This window comes from Notothenia rossii (assembly GCF_949606895.1).
Source record: "Notothenia rossii genome assembly, chromosome: 7".
Taxonomy (NCBI): domain Eukaryota; kingdom Metazoa; phylum Chordata; class Actinopteri; order Perciformes; family Nototheniidae; genus Notothenia; species Notothenia rossii.
In genome coordinates, this window is record NC_136905.1 from 52,630,044 (window position 1) to 52,647,326 (window position 17,283).

At 44.9% G+C, this 17,283-nt stretch overlaps 1 protein-coding gene and 1 long non-coding RNA gene across 2 annotated transcripts in view; one reads left to right on the top strand and one right to left on the bottom strand.

The window, feature by feature from the left end:
* Positions 1-5,292, top strand: part of lrit3b (leucine-rich repeat, immunoglobulin-like and transmembrane domains 3b) — a gene marked incomplete at its 5' end in the record, with an annotated part of 67,670 nt that extends 62,378 nt beyond the window's left edge. Inside the window, 3 exons of the mRNA XM_079692804.1 lie at positions 2,620-2,913; positions 3,010-3,069; positions 3,152-5,292. Coding sequence (XP_079548930.1) covers positions 2,620-2,913; positions 3,010-3,069; positions 3,152-3,630 — 833 coding nt within the window. The 3' untranslated portion in view covers positions 3,631-5,292. The remainder of the gene's footprint in view (positions 1-2,619; positions 2,914-3,009; positions 3,070-3,151) is intronic.
* A 6,848-nt stretch (positions 5,293-12,140) lies between these two features.
* On the bottom strand, positions 12,141-17,012 carry LOC307045771. Its single transcript, XR_013809989.1, has 5 exons — positions 16,688-17,012; positions 16,204-16,281; positions 15,887-15,985; positions 14,277-15,674; positions 12,141-13,812 (listed from the first exon to the last, which is right to left on the bottom strand). It is a non-coding gene; the product is annotated as an uncharacterized lncRNA (long non-coding RNA).
* Between the last annotated feature and the right edge of the window lie 271 nt (positions 17,013-17,283).

Here is a 17,283-nt window from a genome sequence, read left to right on the forward strand (position 1 = left end):
TAATCGCCCTTTTAAACCTATGCCGTCTTGACGGGCTCTCCGTAAAAAGTCTTCACTTACTATAAATATCTTACTTTAAATCCAATCTCTTGCCCTAATCTTCGTTCCCCCCAACCCACAGCCTCCACACGGCGGTGGAGCCTCACGGCGGAGGATTTAAACTATTTTCTGATAAGGTCCCAGACTCTTATCTTTAATTGATCTATAAAGTCCCAGACTCTTATCTTTAATTCTTAACATAGGTCCCAGACTCTTATGTTGATCACTAATTCTTAACATAGGTCCCAGACTCTTATGTTGATCAGTAATTCTTAACATAGGTCCCAGACTCTTATGTTGATCACTAATTCTTAACATAGGTCCCAGACTCTTATGTTGATCACTAATTCTTAACATAGGTCCCAGACTCTTATGTTTAATTCTATAAGGTCCCAGATTCTTATCTTGAATTCATCTATAAGGTCCCAGACTCTTATCTTTAATTCTTAACATAGGTCCCAGACTCTTATGTTGATCACTAATTCTTAACATAGGTCCCAGACTCTTATGTTGATCACTAATTCTTAACATAGGTCCCAGACTCTTATATTTAATTATATAAGGTCCAAGACTCTTATCTTTAATTGATCTATAAGGTCCCAGAATCACATTGTAGGTCACCATTTTGTTGGGTTCAGTATGTATTCCTAAGTCACAGCACATACAATGAGCACAATAAGCAAATAATGTAATAATAAGAATCTTGTAATGTTATATAAAAATAGACTCCACAACTCCACGTGTTGTTTGGGTGGGGGGGGTGTTAGCTCTTCAGCTTCATAGCGTTTACGGAGCCAAAACGGCAAATATGTCTTACCTTTGCTGTTTTCTGATAAAAAAGTTGTGTTCAAGGGCATTAAAACGCATATAAATGCTGCTGAAGGTTGATCCAATGTCTCTATGTGACTTTGAAATGATTACTGATAATCCATCATAACATTTATGTAAATAACCAGAGTGTTCATAGCTGCTATGAGAGCTACGAGAGTGTATGAGAGCTTCTGGTTTTGGGCACCCTGGCTGCGCATCACTCTCATTCACCAATGGTATTGTTTAGATGAATTTAGGAACTTCCACTCGATTCTATTGGCTCTATTGGTCACAAAGAGGTGTCAATCATCAAAATCGACCAAATACACCCAAATGACCCCAGAGGTTTGGACGGAATATATCATTTACATTTATTTACTGTGTTCAATCTGAATTTACTTTAAAACAAAAACATCAATATTGATTCTGACTTTTCTACATCCAACTCACAGGTATATCATTGCTTTGAGAAAAAGATTATTAATTTACCCCTTTTAGAAGTGAAGATATAGTAATTTGTTCTGGGCATGTCATTTTCGAGCCTGAGACCTGAAAAACAGGCTCAGGGCTTAACAGGTTAAATGCCTTGTGATGTGCTGCAACCCATTTTCCCCTCGGGGACAAATAAACAAATGCTACTACTACTACACATCTGACAAAACCACTTCTATCCAAAACAGAGATAAATATTACTACTTTTTTTAAGGCAAAATGTCATTAGTGATTTTCCCCTCTTTTCCCATATCATTCTAATGAGCATTTTTACAATCTTCTTAAAGGTCCCATGTCATGGCCATTTCTACTGATCATAATTCCATAGTTGAGGTCTACTAAAATAGATTTATATTGTGCAATTTTCCAAACTCACATTGGTTTCTCATACAGCATCTCTTTAAAGTATGTGTATTCACCAGGTATTCACTCTCTGTCCTAAACGGCTTGTTGGAGCTCCTGCCCCCCCCTCCCTGTGAGCCCAGTGTGCTCTGATTGGTCGGGACGTTGCAAGGCTCGCTCCTCAGTGAGCTGGCTTACTGGTGTGGTTTCCGGGTCGGCGAAACAGCGAGACAGCGCAAAACTCATCCTGAGCACACACAAACACTCACAGCCGAAGAAAAAACAATAAGTGTGGCTTGATATTGAGTAAGAAAAAGGTTTATAACGCTGAGAGAATGGGTCTGCGGAGAGCATTTCTCCGCGATCCCAACTCGTCTATTACCAGTGTTCAGGGAGCTCTATGCAAGTCAATGGGACTGCCTGTTGGTTGAAAATGTACGCTAAAGGAACCCCCACTGCGTTTGATAGTGACGCAAAGGGATCCTGGTGTGTGAGGAGCTCCGCGGATTGCTCCATTTTGGTTCCGGAAACCGCATGACGTCATGCGGTTCCCGGAAGAAACAAATGGAAAAAGAGAAATCTCCAACGAGGCGTTCTGGGGCAGCATATAGACAGGTATTTTCTGTGTTAGAGTTTTACTCGCTACAGGGTGTACTTTGAGGGTTTGTGACTCTGCAGACCGTTTACATGCAGAAAAAGCTTCATAACACACAAGGGGACGGGTAATAACCAGAAAAGCATGACATGGGACCTTTAAATCACCATAAACAACCCACTTTAGTAGTTTTTAGGGATAGTGGTCAAGGAAAGAAGACAACTTCTTAACAGTGCATAACTCAATTATTGTATCCAATTGAAAAATGGTCATGAGCAGTGCTTTTCAATAACATTTCTAATGGAATTAAGTAAATAAGTCAAATTGTCCTTAATTTCCAGGCCTCCACGACAACCCCTGGTTATGCGACTGCCAAATCTCCATGGTGATGTCATTGTCCATGTCCATGGGGAGTCCTATAGTTCTCATGGACCAGCTGCTGATATGCCGCCGGTCTCTGGAACAGACTGGGATTCTGATGACCGAGGCTGATCTGTCCCTCTGTATGAGGCCTTCAGTGCAGCCTGCAGCCACCAGAGTCATCTCTCCACTGGGCAGCAACGTAATCCTCCGCTGTGACGCCACCGGGTACCCAACACCGACCCTGATATGGATCAAAACCACAGCCTATACTGGTAAGCAATCCAGGGTCAAGCTCCGGTGAATAAGTGATGTAACTAACATCTGAGCATTAGTTAAGTCATGTTGTCATTTGGTTCACTTCTGTGCAGATTGTTGCCGACAAGAAATCCCTGAGGACACTGACCAGCTACCCAGGAATTTAGAAAGTTGTAAGTGATGCTATCTTGTTAAAACGTTTGCATTGGTTTCTGGTCTCTTAAAGCTAAGATTGTGCATCTCGTTATGTTCCAGTTATGCAGGAATCTCCTCGAGTTGGAGTTCGCTGGTCCATAATCACCCTGAACGGGTTATCGTACAAGGATGCTGGTGAGTATCGTTGCCAGGCACGGAACATGGCAGGAATATCTGAAGCCCCAATTAAACTGAAGGTGGTGGGAGTCTCAACACTATCTCGTCTTCCAAAAAAGAAGAAGAAGAAGAAGAAGTCCCGAAAGATTTCAACCAACTCATCATTAAATAACAGGAAGACAAACCTGAATACCATTCAAACCAACCCCCCTTCGGTGAAGGAGAATCAGATACTCGAAAACATTACGGCCCCTTCCATTAACAAGACCCGGATGGCTCCTACTCTTTCGCCCAAAGTGTACGAATACATTAAAAGGCGCAAAATGAACTTAACAGATGCAAAAACCTCAACATTTGTTAAGTCTCCAAATGAGCCCCCGAAGAACTCTACAACTGTTCTGTTGTCAAAAACAGTTGTATGATAAACACTGAAGAAGGTCTGGGTCTGTTACTTGGTTGACTTTTAAAGTGGAGTTGATGGGAAAAGTAATGAAGGAAACATTTTTGTGAACCTTTAGTTGCGGTGTACCATTTCTTTTTTTGTTGTTGATAATTTTGAACTGCAAAAATAATGGACAGTTTTGTTCATGAGATATTCTAAAAATGTAAAAAAAAAATTCAATGATCACAGCTTCCCCAGAAAGATAAAGGAACTGCGGTATTATTGTCAGTGTGAGACAGTAGTAGAGCTGGTGTTCTCCAGGAATGACACTCCATGGGCACTAATCATTCAGAGGGATATGGGAAATATAAGAGAAACAATAAAAAAAAATTGCTTTCCAGCTAGCCTCATTCGTACTTTATGTTTACTGCTAAAAAGGAAATGCTAGCATGATAAACTAAGACGATCAACTCGGAAAAAAGTACACTTGCTAATCAACATGTTAGCATTGTCATAGCGAGCATGTTAGCTATGATATTAGCAATAAGCTCCAAGCATCACTGTGCATTAGCAGCCATACACAACTTGTGGAAACAACACCAAAAAAGGATTCAGAGGTCAGTTGGAACAAACAGACTAGAACCAGGGGCACGTGGCTTGCTGGATTTTAAAGTAACAAAACACATGTGAAAAGTGCAGTAATTAAAACAAGGGCCCTTTCTTATTTCATCAAATCCCCCTCCTCGACTCCTCGGTCCTCCGGTAGTGACCCGGAAATGACTTTCAGCGCGCCCTGTTGAAGGACATCTCATTTCTCGAAATGCACTTCGAGGACCGAGGGCCGAGGATCGAGCGTCGAGCGTCGAGGAGGCTCTCTGGAGGAGCTATAACCGAGGAGACACTGATGGGTCCTCCACGGTCCTCCACGGTTCCTTCGTAGATGCATTTCCGGGAACAGAGATGTTTCAAAGAGTCGTGACGCACGGCCGGACTTATCTCAGCCAATGACAGCTCCGCATGCATCCCCTGGATATTATTTTAGTAACTGCTTTCATCGCGACGCGATGTTTACAGTGAGAACAGCTGTGAAGTCCGTGCAGAAAGCAGAGCAGTGTGTAAAATATATATCAGTCAGTATAACAGGCCTACTCTCTTTATTTGCTTTAGTTTAGTAGATATCTACAAACAAAGAGTCAATATTTTTCTAAAACCATTTAGTGCTTCACATAATAAAATACACAACGGCGGTAGCCTGATTATATGCTTTAGGAGCTGTAGGTGCGTGTGGTACAGTGTGTAGGTGTGTGCGTGGTACAGTGTGTAGGTGTGTGTGTGGTAGAGTGTGTAGGTGTGTGTGTTGTACAGTGCGTAGATGCGCGGACAGACGGGTCTCAGTTGGTTTGGTGTCCTATGCTTACTTTTAATATTTGTAATATAACTAAATAAAACGTTTGGCCCGTAATTTTAATTCCCCATTGTAGCGACCAGAGAGGGGGGGGGGGATATATCCAGTCTCTGATAGTGTTACTTTATTATGAGAGTGCTCTGTTTGATTCTGAATTGTATATATTTATATAAAATATATACATATATATATATATATATATATGTGTGTGTGTGTGTGTGTGTGTGTGTGTGTGTGTGTGTGTGTGTGTGTGTGTGTGTGTGTGTGTGTGTGTGTCCGCATCTGTAGCCTGTTATTGTCTCATTATACCGCACTGTGAATGAATTAAAATTAAATGCTGCTGTGCCTCCTGTCATCATTAATGGACGTCTCTTTAAAATGACCGCTCAGAGGAGAGGAGTTCTTATTTCTCTAACCGCCTGCTGCTTCCCCTCCTCTCTCCTCGACTCCCCTCCTCGGCTCCTCCGCTCGCATCTCCTGTGGGCGGGACTAAGTCTCGAGGATAGGAGTCGAGGATAGGAGTCGAGGTGGGGAGTTAGAGAAATGAGAAAGGGCCCAGGTGTACGATTATCCAACAGAAAACATAAATTTAACCACTAAAACAGGGGTCAGCAAGTAAGTTTGGCATTGGGACAATATTTTTCTGAGCCACTAGATGGTGGCCCGGAACATAATCAAAGTAATTGATTGTTAAAAAATGTGACACGTTCGAATGCTTGGGGGGGAGGTGCTAGTGAACTGTCAACGGGGGGGAGTGAGCCTCACTTCGGTGCCGTTCTGTGATTCTCCAGATTCTACAGAGGGCCAGTCCGCCACTGCTCACAAGCTTATTAAGATCCAAAGCTTTAGTGCGTTTTGAATCAATGCTGAGTACAGCCAAACTTGACAGTCTCTTCTCTGTCATTGTAGACCGAATGCTTCTCGTTTTGCCCCGTCCCGTTCAAATGACAATCACATTTCCATGCTCGCGCCATGGTCGGGAGAGGGGTTACAAGGCTCGCGTGTTGTTTAATTTTCATTCACTTGCACTCGGACATTAGGGATTTTCTCTCATAAATGTCCGATGAGCCAACACTTTTCTTTCAAAACAAAGCTGCCAACTGGGGTGTAGGGACGTGCACAGACATTTTGGGGGGCAGGTGCTCAAGTGAGAAAAAGGGCACTTCCCATAATAATTTATAAAAAAGTGTTTTAAAACAAAAAAGTTAAATATAGTCTCTGACTTACTGACCAATTTATTGTAATACCCTCACACTCACGCAATTGTTTAATACTCAACAGAATTCTACAAAATAATCAGCTAACACAGAGACAATGGTCTTCTTTAGTATTCACAGTGCACAAGAGCAGACAACAAACTAGTTCAATAGTTATTAAATGAGTAGCCAACAATCAAAATTATGAAGTTACTGTTTAAGGCAGGACATTACAGGCAAAAATATCGTTTTTTCATACTTGTTATTTTGGTCTATTTTGCTTCCATGTTTTCTTTCACTCGAATGGAAATAAAACTTTCAAGAAACACATATAAATGGTGTTCGTTTTACTGCATGTCTGAATTCATCTATAGATATAAAGCTAATCTGCATTTAAACATAACATTTCAGGGGAAAATACTGGCTTGACGTAAGTAATTATCTGGGGAAGTTGTGAGGTGATATGTTTTTTTGTTTTATCCTTTTCACCTGCAATGCCTTGGTAACTGCATGCAAATTAGCGCATTTTAATTAAGCCTAGTTAACGCCTAATTTACATATCAATGTGGCGATTGTGATGACGTTATTAGATACACATTTTACTGTATTCGCTTTAAGTGTCTCCCCTTAAGTACAGTTCATTATCCTATGCCGATGATAAATTGTCTTCGCTAAACCTTGAGCTAACTTAACCATTAGCTAGTAGCCATACCATAGTTAACTATATTTGTTATTGTCTTTTAGCTAATTAGCTGTAAACTCGAGGCACTGGCAGTTCTATATCGTATAAGGCTTTGCCCTCTAAGGCTATCGCTATTGGGTAATCCCTCCTGCACGTGTGCAGCACTGACAGACTTAATCCACGCCCACCTATGACGTGGGCCCCACCTCCGGGCTTACTTCCGTATAAATAGGAAGTAGGCCCTACCATCTACTCCCACTTTTCTTCAGCACTCCGTTGCAGAAGCACTGTCAGGCACAAAGCTCTTTTCAGAGCTGTTTACTGAAAAGCAAACATTCCTGGTTCCCCTGGGCCCATCCTCCCTCTCCTCCGGACGGGGGAAACAGGGCATGGGCCCGGTGTCAACCCGACATATGAGTTACGACCGGAGCTCACGGTGTGATTCCTGCCGGGGATTAGAGCACGCAAACGCGGCTCTCACTGCACTCCCCAGGTGTCGTGCACTCATTGTGTCCGTCTCCCTCTGGCCCACAGACAGTGGAGAGTGGACGCTCTCGCTGCTGCGGCCGAGGATGATTGGCTGGTCCAGGAATCTTACTCTGTGGACCAAGCCCTTTATTTATTGGATCCGAGTGACGGGCAGCAGTCAGGCGACTCCTTCCCCTCCATTCACGGTCCACCATGTCTTTCCCCCGCCCTGTCTCTCTCTCCTCCGGCGGGGGAGACGGGGCGGGGGCCCGGTGTCAGCCCGGTAGCCGAGCCTAGGTTCCCTCTATCCGCCATCACGGCTCTGCTGTCGATAGGCGGTATTCTCCAGGAACTCGGAAAGGCAGCCGCCTAATGAGATTTCCCCGTTCCCCCGGTTCAGGAGAGCTCTGCTACGGATGACATAAAAAAAGCAGCTTAAGCGGCTCACGGCTCAAACCGGCTGTCTTTAAAACCTGTCGGTTAATTAGACAGGCCGGGTTTGTTTCCTATGTCACATATGTGCCTCTTACACACACCTCCGCTCATTCCTCAAGCAGATTTGAGCGTGAACCTCAATGTCCGGTTTACGAGTCTTCTCCTAAACGGCGACATGATGAGACCCGCTGTGCAATACAGCGTGTGGAGGTGCATAAGCCAGCTGTTTGCTACCTGTCGGTTAGCAGACAGCGGGGCTCGCCGGTTGAGCCGGCTGTAACGTTTGGTTAGCGCGGCAGCAGAGCTCGCGACACAAGCCAGCTGTAATTAACCAGTCGGTTATTAGACAACAGGGCTCGACGTTTAAACCTGATGCTCCTAACCTGTCGGTTATAGCAGCACGGTTTTTCGTCTGTCCCAGATGTGCCTATACTACACACAGTGCGTAATGAGCCAAGGACTGTTATTACGCACTGTGTGAATAGCACTGCACACACCTCCGCTCATTTCTCAGCAGGTTTGAGTGTGAACGTGCCTCAATGTCCAGTTTACGAGCCTTTTCCTAAACAGAGACAGGATGAGAGCCGGTGTGAGAGGCAGTGTGTGGAGGCCCCCTTGCAGCCTTTTCGGTCCAGGCCCCTCTTGGGCTGCTTCACGGGCAACGGCGACGAGGGCTCTGGCGTGGCTCGTCACCATGACAACCACAGCACATCCAAAACATGTCGTGCGCTCTCAGAGTATTGCTCAGAGTGGCGACGCGTGTGTTCGATGGACAGATGGATAATAATAATAATAAGCAGCAAGGCCCACCGGGTAAGCCGGCTGCCCCTAACCTGTCGGTTATAGGCAGCATGGCTCGCTGCATAACCGGCTGTCTTTAAAACCTATTGGTTTTTAGGCAGCTCGGATTTTTTTCCTCTGTCCCAAACCTACCTCCTACACATGGTCGTAATGAGCCACGAGTGCCATTATTACAGTGTGGACGGCACTGCACATACCTCCGCTCATCCCTCAGGGGTGTTGAGCGTGAACTAAATGTCCGGTTTACGAGCCTTCTCCTAAACGCGACATAAGGAGAGCCTGTGTGAAATGCAACGTCTGGAGGGCTCTGGCGTGGCTCGTCACCATGACGACCACAGCAAATCCAGAGCAGGTTCGTGCCTTGAGTGACGACGCGTGTGTTAGATGGACAGAGGGAAGTTAATATGCAGCGAGGCTTCCCGGTTAAGCCGGCTGCCAATAGCCTATTGGTTACTTGGCAGCATTGCTCGCTGCTTAAGCCGGCTGTTTTTTTTTTACTTATCGGTTAATAAAACAGCAGGGCTTGCTATTCAAATCCGTCTACCTTAAACTTTTTGGGGTTTAGGCAGCATGGATTTTTCCTCTGTCTCAGACACCTCCTACACACGGTCGTAATAAGCCCACGGAGGGCCATTGTTACGCATCGTGTGGACAGCACTGCAAACACCTCCGCTCATCCCTTAGTGGTGTTGAGCGTGAATGCGCGGTTTACGAGTATTCTCCTAAACGACGACATAACGAGAGCCTGTGTGAAATGCAGCGTGTGGAGGGCTCTGGTGTGGTTTGTCACCAACCACACCACATCCAGAGAAAGTACACCCGGCGCTATCAGAGTACTGTATGGTACTCAGGGTGGTGGCGCGTGTGTCTGATGGACAGATGGATGAGCAGGCAGATGGGCAGAGGGTAGTCTCTGCAGTTCGCCTCTCCCCCCCACAGTTCTACGGGATACAGGGAATCCTGTCATCACAACAGTGTCAACAGGAACAGTGTCTCGCGCTCCATGCAGAGCGGCAGGAACTCGTGTTAAAGAAAGCCTTTCTCCAGGGTTCCTCAAGGGGAAGAAAATCGGGGTTTTTACTCCCGCTATTTTCTGGTCCCGAAGGAGACGGGGCGGGGGGAATGAGACCCATCCTCGATCTGTCAGTGTCCAACAAGGCAATGGCCTTTTTCCCATGCTGACGATCAAACAGGTTCTGGAGTGTGTTCACCAGGGAGGTTCACATCCATAGTCCTGAAGGATGCTTACCTCCACGTAACCATCATCCCGAAACACAGCAAATTCCTGCGTTTCTCATTCCTGGCTCCACGCACTTTTTTCAAAGTGGGTGGAGACGGTTGGAGCAGCTACTCAGAATGGGGATGAGAGTGTTATTTTACCTGGACGACCGTCTGTGGCTGGCTCGCTCCAGGGAGGAAGCGGTTTTTCAGACGATACAGCTCGTATCTCAGCTGTCAAACCTGGGTTTTTCATTGTCAACTGGAAGAAGAGCTGTCCTCTTCCCTCCCAGACATTTAACTGGGAGTGGAATTGAACTCAGCCCGCATGAGAGCGCAACTCTCACAGCAGAGAATGGGGAAAGTGACAGCTCTCCTCCGGTGCAGCTGTTAACCTGTCGGTTAGCAGGCAGCACGGTTTTTCCTCTGTTCCAGATGTGCCTATACTACACACGGTTGTAATGAGCCTAGGGCTGTTATTACGCAATTTGTGAATAACACTGCACACACCTCCGCTAACTCCTCAGCAGGTTTGAGCGTGAAACGCACCTCAATGTCCAGTTTACGAGCCTTCTCCTAAACAGAGACAGGATGAGAGCCGGTGTGAGATGCAGTGTGTGGAGGCTGACGTAGCTCGTCACCATGACAACCACAGCACATCCAGAGCATGTCGCGCGCTCTCAGAGTATTACTCAGAGTGACGACGCGTGTGTTCGATGGACAGATGGATAATAATAAGCAGCAAGGCTCACCGGGTAAGCAGGCTGCCCCTAACCTGTGGGTTATAGGCAGCATGGCTCGCTGCATAAACCGGCTGTCTTTCAAACCTATTGATTTTTAGGCAGCTCGGACAGCTCTCCTCCGGCGCGTCACACCCCGCGGGGCGGTGACAGCCCTCTCTGTGATGCAGCTGTTAGGCATGATATCAGCTGGTCACGTGGTGATCCCCCTGGTTCTCCTTCACAGCGAGGAGACTTCCAGAGGTGGTTCATTCGCCTGCGTATCGACCTTGTGCGTCAGAAGAGACGCATGGTGTACATTCCTCCTTTTGTGGGTTTGGATTTAACCCACTGGAAAAATCTCCACGTCAGTGGGGGTGCCCCTGAGCAGAGAGAAGTCACACACCGCAGTGTTCACAGACGCATCACTCGCAGGCTGAGGAACGTGCATGTCGCAGGCAGTGGGGGGACAGTGGCCGGGTCACATGTCTCTCCATATAAACGTGCGGGAATTACTCTCCGTATGGAAAGTAATCCAGCACTTCGCCCCGTTGCTGTACAATCAACATGTGTTGATTTCGAACAGACAACAAAGTAGCGATCAGCGCAGCTGCTGAACACACAGGCACAGCCAAATGGACAATGTTCCGTTTGGTGTGTAGGGAAAAGCCTGGACCCCGTTACGGGCCCCCTGCCTCGTGCTGTCGTTCCTCCAGCTGGACAGGAATTGGCTTATAGCACGGTCAAAACATATGCTGCTGCCATTTCATCTTGCCACGTAGGTTTTGGGATCAGCACGGTGTTTAGTCACCCTCTGACAAAACGTTCTCTACGGGGAGCACAGAGACTCAGACCTGTGTCACACGCTTTGGCGCCTCAATGGGTTTTGGCTTTAGTGTTACGCACACTGATTAAAGCTCCATTTGAACCTTTAGATCAGGTTCCCCTGAAGTTTTTGTCAGCCAATGTAGCTCTGCTCTTGGCTCTGACATCAGCTAAAAGGGTGAATGATTTGCCTGCTCTCTCTGTGGCTCCGTCATGTCTCCGGATCCAAGGAGATGGCAGCTCAGCTGTTTTGCGCCCTAACCCGGTTTTTATGCCAAAGGTGAACACAAGCTCTTTTAGATCGAGAGTGATAACTTTGGATGGCTTCTTTCCTCCTCCTCACACATCAAAGGAAGAAGCCACATCTAATTTCCTCTGTCCCGTGCGCACGCTGTCATGCTATATTGCACGCACGGCTGCTTTACGCAGCTCGTCTGTTTGTGCATTACAGAGAGCGCTCAATAGGGCACCCTCTGTCTGCACAACGCCTGTCACACTGGCTGTGTGAGGCTGTGTCACAGGCGTATGTCTCCTCTGGGGCGGATCCCCCGGAGAAGATCAAAGCGCACAGCACCAGAGGATTTTCCTCCTCTACGGCGTTGCACCGAGGAATGACAGTGAAGGACATTTGCACTGCTGCATCTTGGTCTTCCCCCTGTTCTTTTATTCGTTGTATTTGAGGGATGTTTCCCATTCCTCTCTGACACACTCAGTACTGAGTGTCCTGTCAGAGTGAGCAGGGCCGGCTCTAGACAATTTGCAGCCCTAGGCGAGATTTTAGCTGGCGCCCCCCCCCCCCCATAGAATATATAAAGAATAAATTAAAAATCTCTACAAAAGACGAATACAATACAAAAACAGAAACTTATTGACATAGGCAAAAAGGCTTCAAATGTATTCAGTATTGTACGAACATGTTTGAATTGGGGGATGGACGTCACATCCTCTAGGGGGGTCCGGGGGCACCCCCGGGAAGAAATGTTTCAACATTTTAAAGTAAAATGCTTCAATCTGGTGCACTTTGAGCACACAATTACTACTAGATCTATGGGGTACAACTCTAAAACACCCATATGAAAAAGATCAGTTAACATTTTAATAATCAAATGAGTATGTGAACATAACCAATAACCTACCATAGCCAATAAATGTAACTTATTTTATTTTTGTTGTTCATTCATATCTTATTTGACCTAGTTAACATTCATTTATGTATTCATATTTTTATCTCTCCAGTTTTTAAACGATATTTTTTGTTTACTGTCCTATAGTATACATTGAAAACACCAACCCCCCCACCCTACACACTAATACAAAAGCCACACTTGCTTTAGTTATAATTCAACAAACATCTTATAATAAACAAGTAGCTTCCACAGAAGGAGTTATAGAAATATTTTAAAGAACACTTAAGAACACACGTATTGTAATAATAAATAAATAAAATAAAATAAATGAAAAGATATTAACAAATACATAAAAACGATTTATACAAAAAAAGAACAATTACATTTCTGTTTTTGAACAAACATATTGTAATAATAAATAAATACCTTACTGACTTGTTTGACTTAAACACTCAGAATTGCACTCGTCTTGACTTCTTTTCTGCAAACTCATCGATAACACCCTCATATGACAGCTGACGAGAAAAATCACTGTTAATGCTGATGATGGCACTGAGGCGTTCTTGGACCATTGTAGACCTCAGATAGGTTTTAATTAACTTCAGCTTTGAGAAGCTTCTTTCTGCTGAAGCCACTGTTACTGGCATAGTGACTGCGATCCTGAGGGCCACCCGCATATTAGGATAAACCTCCCTCAGGTTCTTCCTTTCCAAGAACACCAACAGTTCCAGGGTGGTCATTGTGGGTGAGGGGAGAGTTGGAAAGTTAATCAGCTCCAGTGCCAACTCTTTTCCATCTATGTCTGACTGTCCGCCAGAGCTCAGGGTGTTGCTCAGTGTTTGACACTGCTTTGTCAGCTCGTTTCTGGGAAGTTCGGGGACATTGACAAGCACCCCAAACTTTGTCTGAACTTCTTCTAGGTGTTCAAAACGCTTATCTAGGGAAGTGATGCAAACATCAACCACCCTGTTGAAAAATGTAACTTCCATCTTTTTTAGGGCATTGGCCATTGGCTCATCAGGTGATTCATAAGAGAACTGCCTCTTGGTTGACCTCAGCCTCTTCTCATTGAGGACAGCATCCACATCCATGTCCTAACACATGTCTTTAGCACTGATCTGAGCAGAGGCAAATCCAGTGGCTCTGTAGTCTTCCAGGGTGGCCTTTGTCTTTCTCAGGAGGTCAACTGCGATGTCAAGTTGCATTGACACAGACTGCATGACCTTACTGACCTGTATGACTTTACTGAGGATGTCGTACCACACCACAGTGCAAATGGAGAAGCGGTAGGACCCCACTTCGTCAGCCAAAGACTGTGCCTCTATTTTGATCATTATGTCAGTGGCCTTGTGTCATGTCTCGCAAATTATGTTAGTTAGTTTTTGTCTGGGTCTAGTGATTTTCCCCTTTATTTTTGAATAGTAACCTTCCCTCTCGTTTCAGATACTCTGACCTCCCTTCCTTGTGTGTCTCCCACTCCTGTGATTGTCGACCCCGCCCCTGATTGTTTCCACCTGTTCTCCATTACCTGGTGTATTTATTGTCCTCGTCTCCCTTTGTCCTGTGCCAGTTCGTTTCGTTCCTTGTGACTACCACCAGCATTAGCAATCCAGGATTAACCCCAAGCAGAGCTTTGAGCCACGTCTTGTTTAAGTATTTTTGTTGTTCATGCTCCTAGTGTTTTTCCTCTTTAAGAGTGATTTTGTTTTTGTACCACTATCGTTGAGCTTTGGTTTGAATAAAACCTTTTTTTTGTTAAATTCTGTGAGTTGTGCATTTGAGTTCATACCCGTTTAATCAGTCGTAACACCTTGTCCCTCACCTCCAAAAGTGCATCTCGAACAAGTTGAGCCTGATATCGCACAGCTTCCACACTGTTGACCCGGCTCTCCCACCTGGTTTCAAACCATGATTTCAAGGTAGTGGTGACATGGCTCTTCAAAATGTCCCAGCGCTTTGTGGATGCTGAAAACAATGTAAAAAGCTTTTGGAGGTAGCCAAAGTATCCAGTGGCATCTAGGGAGCTTTTCGCTGCATCAGCTAACACCAGATTGAGAGTGTGTGCGCCACATGGCACGAATAGAGCCCTCTGGTTTAGTTCAAGTAACCTGGCCTGAACTCCTTTGTTTTTCCCTCGCATATTGGCACCATTGTCATAAGACTGTCCCCTACAGTCCTCAAAGGGGATGTTCAGTTATTGGAGCCTGTCAAGGATGAGGGATGACAAACTCTCGCCAGTTGATTCCTCAGCGACAAGGAACCCCATGAAGTGTTCCTTAACTTGTGGCATCTCCTCCATTGTAACAATCCTTAAGATGACTGATAACTGCTCTGTGTGGCTAATGTCAGGTGTGCAGTCCAGAATGATGGAATAATATTTAGCCTTCTTAATTTCTTCAATCATGTGGACACTTATTCTCTCACCGATACATTCATGAACTCATTTTGAATATTTTTTCCGAGATATGTGGTATGGCATGCACCCCTTTTGACTTTAGCAACATGTTCTTTCATTACAGGGTCAAACATTGCCATCAGCTCCACTTCTTTAAGGAAGTTGCCATTGTTGGGTTTGTGAGTGTGTCACATGTTCCCCTGAGGCCTATGTTTCTCTCAGCTAATGATTGAATGATGGCGACCAACCTTGTTACCACCTCACGCCATCTCTTCCTTTCTATGTCTGTAAGCGCCATCTCAGTCCTATCAATAGTTTTCTCCTTTTGTAATCGAAACTCTAACTCTTTCCATGATTCCATGTGTTTAGTATGTTCTGGAGTGTTCTCGTGTGTTTTCAGTAATTGGTGGCAATTTTTCCAGTCATTTAGTCCTGCACTGATTAATTTGTATTCCTTCTGGGAGAACAGCTTGCAGCAAAAACAGTAAAGGCTGTCGTTTTTCTGTGAGTACAATAGCTAGCTTCTCTTGATTCTTTTCCCATTTACCAGTTTTCTATAAAAGTATTGGTGGTGGCAGCTTCTCCCATCCTGTCTTTTTGGAAAAATGAAGTGTGGTTTTGCCTGATAGGGTCCTCTGCTCACAAACTCTGTTCTTACCTTATCAGACATGGATGGCCAGTCGGCAGGGTCAACAGCTGCTGCCTTTGTTGCGTCATGTGCTGCAGACTGTGTTGTGGTACTCGGGATCAATGTTTCCCCTGCAGATTGTGTAGCAGCAGGTTCACTTGGAAAAGGTAGTGATACGTTTTCACCTGCAGACAGTCAAACATGCATGGATACAGTCAGACACCCACTGTGTGTGTGTGTGTGTGTGTGTGTGTGTGTGTGTGTGTGTGTGTGTGTGTGTGTGTGTGTGTGTGTGTGTGTGTGTGTGTGTGTGTGTGTGTGTGTGTGTTTTACATTAACATGTACATTATTAGTAAGAGAAGTGCTATTGTAATGTGCAATAATAAACTGGACTCACGTGCTGCAGACTGTGTTGTGGTACTCGGGACCAATGTCTCTCCTGCAGATTGTGTAGCAGCAGGTTCACTTGGGACAGGTAGTAGTGATACGTTTTCACCTGCAGACAGTCAAACATGCATGGATACAGTCAGACACCCACTGTTTTATATTAACATGTACATTATAAGTAATATAGGTGCTATTGTAATGTGCAATAATAAATTAGAAAACTGTGGTACTGTGCTGGGAAGCTTCCAGGTGTGAACATTTGTATGAACTACCCACAACCCTAATAAACTCAACAGGAAATATCACAAAAAACTTGACTGAACTCACCTGCTACAGGCAGTGATGCAGTAGACTCAGGTTGTGCAGTGGTGGGAGTGGGATTACCCAGATATTTTAACAATGCACCTGGAAATTACACAGAGAATAATGTAGTAGGTATCTATCTGCAATAATACTGAGCAGTTCAGACTAGCTGACATAATTTCCTGTGCCCAAATATGCAAAATATATGTTTTAAGTGATAACCTAGCTAGTTAATGATTTAGCAGACTTATTTTGTGTCCATTACCATTTGTAAGCTACAGATGGAACAAAATAGATAGCTTTAATAATAATAAATATATATAATGAATACAAGAAAAACCACACAGTGCAGTTGGTGTAAAAAGAGCTATCAAGCTAGATGGTAAAGCAACTCATCTGCTAGCTTCTATCACTATATATCAGCTGCTATCATTAGCTAACGTTAGCTAGCTAGCTTTATACCGTTGCTTGAAAAATGCCAATAAACACAAACAGTCATCAGACATACCTCTGTTTTCCTGGACTTTTTCCTCCTCTCCCTTTCTTCGCCTTCTCCAATGCGCCCCAGACGGCTTTTTGTTGGGGTTGCCCCGCTTCATGTTGTGACAGTGAAGTTCTAATTCTCGTTCAAAACGGGAGCGCGCGCGACACGCGAAACACAAATGAACAGAACCAAAGAAAACATAGAGAGGGATGGTGCAGTGTTGGGGCGCCCCTACGTTTTATTTTTCATATTCTCAAAAAAACTAATGAATCCTGATCTGAGCAGCGCCTAAAAAAAAGGAATCTGGGGGGCGCCTACAAAAATAAAAAAATATACATAGGCCTATTAAAAAAAAAAAAGAAAAAAGATCTGGACTGCACCCCTGCGCTCCCTCTACAGTTCAGCGCCCTAGGCGAAAAATAAGCCAAGAAAAGCCGGCATAACATGGCACAGTAAAGTGGGAGGTGCTGCTACCTGTCTGTCTGAAGTGACTGCCGATGACTGTCCGCACCGCTGTGCAGGAGACGTGGGGGGAGGGAGGGTAGGTAGAGAGAGCATCAGAACTTCACAGTCTAATCTCCCGACCTGATATTTTAATGTTGTATTCAATCAATATATTT